This window comes from Aulostomus chinensis, chromosome 14, assembly GCF_037954235.1.
Source record: "Aulostomus chinensis isolate RoL2024-O1b breed Wild chromosome 14, RoL_Achi_v1.0, whole genome shotgun sequence".
Lineage (NCBI taxonomy): Eukaryota > Metazoa > Chordata > Actinopteri > Syngnathiformes > Aulostomidae > Aulostomus > Aulostomus chinensis.
Genome location: NC_141333.1, coordinates 14855002 through 14862001, shown reverse-complemented (window position 1 = coordinate 14862001; position 7000 = coordinate 14855002). Strand labels below are relative to the sequence as shown.

At 41.9% G+C, this 7000-nt stretch overlaps 1 protein-coding gene across 2 annotated transcripts in view; it reads right to left on the bottom strand.

Moving 5' to 3' along the window:
- Nucleotides 1–128: 128 nt before the first annotated feature.
- agbl4 (AGBL carboxypeptidase 4) overlaps nt 129–7000 on the bottom strand; it is a 277380-nt gene continuing 270508 nt past the window's right edge. For both annotated transcript variants that reach the window (XM_086225487.1, XM_086225486.1), the window contains 2 exons: nt 942–1035; nt 129–846 (listed from right to left, as the gene is read on the bottom strand). In XM_086225487.1, the coding sequence (XP_086081613.1) occupies nt 765–846; nt 942–1035 (176 nt within the window). In that variant the 3' untranslated portion in view covers nt 129–764. The remainder of the gene's footprint in view (nt 847–941; nt 1036–7000) is intronic.

The window sequence follows — 7000 nt, the reverse complement described above, 5'->3', positions numbered from 1 at the left end:
TCCTCTCTAACTCTCTCTTCCACACACACACACACGCACACACACAAACAGACCGAGGGGGAAAGTAACTATTTGTTCTCAAGAGCTGCTGCTTTCGTAAAATGCCAATGTATCTGTGCCTTACTTGTTTACTTGCACTTTAAGTGTCTTCATACTTTTACACCACGAGATTTCAAAGGAAATACTGTACTTCTCACCACTACATTTATCTGATCCAATCAGTTACTTGTTATCTTAAAGAGAGGGATTTTGCATAGAACCTCTTCATCAAAAACTCAATGAAGAATAGAACAGAGAAGAGTAGATTGCCAAGAGTACTGTATTTACATAGAGCAGTGCTCTGAAATCAGTGGAACAGACAACCAAGATATATATAAACACATAAAATATCATTGCAACAAGTGAAATAACCAATTATAATAACAGAAATGATTCATTAAGTCATGAAATACATCATTAACTGCAGGAAGGCATGCATTTATTTACAAGTGTACGAACAACAAATGAGCTGTCAACAATCTGTGTCTGCGCGGCCTTCAGTAGACCACATTTTTAATGTCACAAAATGATTCTGGAGGAAACTTGCTCTGATTTCAGTCCTGCTCTTGCACCAGTCGGTCCACCGTTACAAATCTGTGAAAATAAGTGTTTATTGCCAGGGAGATGTGGAGCTTCTACAGGCAATGAAGTGTGAAGGATCCTCCAGTTATGGCGCTCTGCATTTCATCCATGCTCAGACTGAGTCCATCTGTCCATCTGTTTGTCTAGCGTCTGACACTGTGGTTCCTCTCTCTCTCTCTGTCTGCTGCATCTCTGCCAACATTGTCATCTCCTGTCTCTTCACAACTGGAGACAGAAACATATTAAGAGGAATTAGTGAGACGGTAGCATAAAATCATCACGATGAAAATGAATGTGTTCATGAGGCCAAATTACTTTACCTCTGAATGTGGGATGGTCTATCATCCTTTATTAGATTATTGAGTTTGTAGTAATCCAGGAAGGTTCGAGCCACGTTCCTGCCAAGCTTCATGTCTGAGGACATGGAGTTAAAGCTAATTTTCTCAGAAAATGCAACTCAAACATTTCCAACATTTGTGGTAAGAAACCCTTTAGAATTACTGTAGAAGGGCTACACAACCCCAGAGGAAAATGTGGTATGAAACAAGAAGCGCGTCAATGGCGTAGCATCCCAGTGTTACAATTTTTTTATATAATGCAGTGACTCCCAAAGTGGAGGCCGCAGCCTGGTGGGTGGTGAAGGTACTGCACGTGGGTTAGGGGAGGTCATTCAAACAAAAAAAATTAATACAACCTAAAGCTGCTTACCCTACCAAGGCACTTCACTTTAAAATTACTAGAAAATATTTTTGAGTATAAGTGTTGTGCACATTTTAAGAGCAGTGCCCTCCAGTGACACAAGTGCTCATGAGTAATATGCTCCTTGCTAGAGCGTCCACCTTCCATGCGGTAGTACAGGTTTCGAGTGCAGTGTGCTTGTCCACAAACTTATTTGAATAAGTGACAGGGAAAACTCCTGGACCTTCCCACTTCCCCTTGACACATCCAGCCACAAAATTTCAAGAAACTTGGCACCTCCTTGGCGTAGGAAACATGAGAAATGTGATACTTAGGTGAGTTTCTGGAAAGTTGACATATAATCAGGGATATAAATCACTGAGGATGTATATTTGCCTGATGCCTTCAGACAACTAAACCTCTACATAAAATTGAAACATATACCATGAAGCAAACGCCGACAACTCTTCCGTCAGCAGCCCAGGAGGTGAGTTACAGTAAATAACTAGGGACTGGAAGAAATGAAATGAGCAGTGTAAATCCTCCAGGTACAACAACACAGCGCCATCTGAATTAAGCAATGCAAAATCAACTCCATTTCCCTCACGTCAGCCAAACACACGACGCTGGTATGAATCACACATAAGCAATTACTTATACACTGAGGCCTTATTTAAATTCAGAGGTGAGTGCACACATCATCCTCATCCCCAAATGTCCCTCACTACATTAGGGACAATATCAATAACTGCACTGCTTTTATAAAAAGGCTGAGTGTCTATGAGTGCTGTTGCTAAGCCTGGGATCATTAGGTTTCCAGGGCAAGTAATGATGCCAATCAGGTTCAGATAATGAAGAAGTAGTGAACCACAGAATGCCAACAATGTTCCCAATCACATGGAGGGGATATAGCGAACACAGATAAATAAGAACAATGTCACTAACAGAGGTAAATTTCATCTAGTCGCTGAGATGAGTGCGCTGAAAACACCCTGTCAATATCAGCTGCCAATCTATCTCACCTCCCATATATACATCTGTCCATCCTCATTTCATCCTCCTCCTCCTCTCTCAGTATTTCCATACATATTGTACATATGGATTACGGCAGACAACAAACAAAATCATAAAGAGAGGCTGCACCTTCTAATGATGCATTGATGTTTAGCTGGACCATTCTTCATCACCCTGGAACATAATGGAGCAGTACGGAGACACAATCTGTCATTTTCCCCTGTCATTACCTTGATGATACCCGTCATTCACTGCATCATCTAGCTGTCACAGCCATGTGACTGAAAGAACTGGCATATAGATACAGATGAACAAAGAGCTCAGGATTCTGTATGTTTTTTAATCTCCAATTTCTTACGATAATCAAAAATAACCTGATTTAAGGAAAAAAAGTTACCCGCAAAACTTGTAAGTTTTTTAGGGCCTGTAGTTTGTGGTACCTCAACATAATAAACACCTCCAAACACAAGGGTATACATAGCTGATAAGTTAGGTGTGTGGATACGCAAGCAGACCTCTCTGTGGTGAATCTGCCACCTTGGACGATGAGTGTGTGTTCTTCACCAGCCTGCACAGGACTTCATTCTTCACCTGCCAGGCTGATGGCAATGATCTCTGCATGACTCCAGACTCGATGTTTACATCCCATCTGGCTGTTTGTCTGAGACCTGCAGCAGGCCAGACTTGATAGGAGCGTGTGTGTGTGTGTGTGTGTGTGTGTGTGTGTGTGTGTGTGTGTGTGTGTGTGTTTGTTTGTGTGTGTGTGTGTGTGAGCCCCACTGTCTGTTTCCTTGGATGGCTAGCTGATGATACTGATTAAACTAAGTAAATTAAACTAAAGACTACTTTCTTCTTAATCTGGCTTGTTTAATGAGAGATGTTTTAAGTCAAATCTAGTGTTTGGTACAAGTGTAAAAAAAATAACTAAAACACTCACAGTACATACACATGCACATAAAAACCTACTCCTTTACACTAGTATACTGCATGTACCAACAAACTAACACTCCTATTGTATCCTTGACGCCATCATTCTGACCTCAGGAAAGTTTTTGGTGTTTTCCTCCGTTTTCTTTCATCAGCAGCGCTCGGTGCCAGTCCTGAGTTCTTTGGCCAGGCATGCTCAGCGACAAAAATATCTCCCGGACCCCACCGTGAGCAGATGGCCTCTCAGCTTGGCTTGTCACGACTCACCGTCTATTACAGGAGGTTTTGTGATGGACGGTCAGCTTCTGAAGGAGAACTTCATTCGCAGGGTGAATGGTGGAGACACAGAGGATGCCCTGACTGCTGTCTGGCCAGTTGCCGGGGGAAACCGTAGGGTCTGGAACGAGGCTGCTGCTGCAGCAGGAAGTGATGTGTGTGAGAGCCAGGAAACAGTTGGTGGGGATTGCAGAGGTGGGTGGTAGTGGAAATATTCAGACAAACTTCAGCTGTTTCACATAAAGCAGCTGATTCTAATTACCACAGAGAAATACTGATAATCAGCACATCTAGAGGCAGTCATCTGAGGGGAGGTCACAGAGGTGTGTTCCTGTCCAGGAAGCTGCCTGTCACTGCAGCATGTGAGGTGTATTCTTTAACATCTCACTACCCATAATAGCCTTGTTTAATCAATAACAGGTCAATGTCATGGCTCAAGGGCATGGCAGCTTATACACTGATGAGATACAGGACAAGCGAGACAAAAGGGCTCGGGATGTCATGACTTGTTTACCGCTGCTATTTACTGTGTACATGGCATTTAGAGGCTTTCATCGTCACGTCCCTGGTGTCTGGTCCTGGCAGTCCGACAGACAAGGTGACGATTAGACGACAAGGCCCCAAGTGGTACAATAGACAAGACGCAGGCAGAAGGCTGTCCAGATCAGACAAGAGTTAACAAGGAGACAAGGAAGGGGACCAGGGCACCATCAATACGGGCCACTGACAGTTGCTGTCACTGCGGTGACATGTGGAGAACTAATTATCAATGACTAATTAAGAAGCTGGTCAACAACAGCAATACAGAAAGAGGTTTTGTCCCCAATACTGATTCACTAGACTGAAAGCTATTCTGTTGGAACAAACAGGAAATCAAAGTTTAAAACTCTGACTTCAAGAAGAAGTCATCGAATGTACAAATGTTTGTTATGCTACAAAACACTATCATTTTTATAGGCAATAGGTTATTAGGATGTCTAACATCTGAATCACCATTTTCTTTCTAGTTCTAGTCACTTGATAATGAGTATGTTGGTCTGTCATGAACTTTTGTACAAAAAGCCAAATTTCCTTTAGAAGAACGAAGGAAATCTTGTTTTTTTAATACACAAAAGTTCATGGCAGCCCAACATACTCACTATCATCGCTACTATCTCTTAAGGAGTTAAAAATGAAAATATACAAAATCATAATATGAAATAAATCACTAATAATTTAATAAAAAAAAAACAGATGCTGCATTGTCACTGATTATCTGAGATTTTCATCAGATTTTACAGCTGGGCAACTTTAACTTTCACAACATTTCAACTTTCATCTCTTACTCTTCAATTACTTACATCTCAGCTGTCTTCAACCCTCACCTGACAAACTGTTTTGACTGCTTTTGACAAGTCCGCAGCTTTCATATCTCATTCGCTGAGTGTGTCTGATTTCACTGATTACACATCGGCTAACCATTCCAGCTCAATTACTCTGACAATTTCAGCTCTCAGTGTGCATCAACCTAAATTTTGAGTCCAATCTACACTGCCATTTTCTCAGCTTCTTTTCTTGTGTTTCCAAACTTTCTCAGACTACTCAGGAATCCCACGTCACCATTCCTCACCACAACACAAGAGACTTACATGTGTCTTTATGAGAGCTTGTGTGTGTGTGTGTATGTGTATGCGCGTATGCGTTTGCTTGCATGCGTGAGCACCTGTCCATTTGTGCATGTCTGTGTGACATGATGTGTGTGATGTGTGGCTGTGAAGCATATTTGCCTCTAAGCTATATCATTTGCATACTTGTCACAGCCTGTCCATTGGGTGTCATGTTCAATGATGCATACTGTGTTCCGCTATTCATGGAGTCCCACTGTTTAGGCGCGTTGCTCATCTAGTTGGTGCTACTTTGGCAGACAGGTGTCACACACATGAAGAGAATGAGGAGTGTATTTGGATGCGGTCACACATCAGTGTATTGATGCACTGACCAATGTCACGGAATCCTGAAGACCGCAGCGTTGCTTGACTAGAGCTTATTAGGGAAAATCTTTGTTGGCGCAATAATAATGGCAGCAGACTTGCGTATCCGGTGGTGCAAATGTCATTTCCTGCGACCACTAGGTGGCAAGAGAACACATACATTACATTGATCAGCAACCAAATTGTCATTTTTATGCAAATCAAATGATGTTTGTTGCGTTAAGCTTAACTTAGTGGTACTATGACTAAAATCCAGCTTGTAGATGTGTTAAGGTCAACATGTGACGTTTGGAAAAGTTTTCACCACCTTGAGTTCGGTTAGAACAGTTTTGAGTGCCCTGGCAAAATGGTTTGATATCTAATTTGGCTGCCTCGTAATGCTAACACCATCTGGTGAAAACTCACAGTCCTCACTGTAACTCATCACCAAGCTCTTACGGTGGTTCTGGCCAATTTTGAGATGATCTGGGCAACCCACTAGGATAAGTACATAAAAGGTGGCGTTATGACTAATTCGCCCTAAAATTTAATGGATTCTGCCTTGGCTCATGCTAAATCCCTACACCGAGTATGGTGAAATCAGCTTCATGGTTTTATTGTCATCCTGCTGACAAACAGATAAATGACACCTTGCTTATTACCTCCTTGGTGGAGGTAATAAGCAGGAGAGATGCTGTTACTTTTGAAAAGTGTTCAATCTTAAAAGCCTGCTGATCTGAACTGCAATGGAAAACATATTGAGGAAGACTCCAAGAAACCCCTGCCACGCCCAGAGTCAAAAACACAGTAGACATGTCCCAAATGTCTGTAAATTCCTTCCTTGCTGATGCTCATGGCCATTGTTACATAATTTTTCTGCTAGTCAGATAAACAAAACAACAGCATAAAACATAAGACAGACAACATAAACCTCTTGGTGCAGGTAACAAGAGCAAAATCTTCCAATGAAACATGACTATCTTTTAAAGTTTGAATAACTCTTCAAAGTCAACGAGAATAGTGCCATATAAACACAGTGGCATGAAAGAAAGGGCTCTTATGAAAGAAAGCACACATACACATGCGCGCGCGTACACGCGTATACCCACAAAAGCACAATGCAGAGCCACCACAATAGAAAGCATCAAGCTGAGTTTTGAACAAGGTCCCAGATTCTTTCAACCTTGTTCTGTTCCACTTTGCAGTATCAACGTCATTGTCTGCCCCGGAAGGTTCACCTCAGAGCACAGGTGGACTATGACAAATAATAACCTGGAAACAAAAACAAAGCCTTCTCAAAAGTGGGGTATTGGTGAGGCTCCGATTTACTTTAGTAAGGTGATGTACTTTAGGTAAGTAAATGTAAAAACATATCTATACATGGTCACACACAGATGCACAATATTGCCATACACACGTGCTGCAACCACACACTCACACACACACACATATACACACACACACTCAGGTGTTAAATGATTAGAGGACGAGGAAAAGACAGACATGATAGAGGTTGTCCCTGCTGTTTCCGAGAA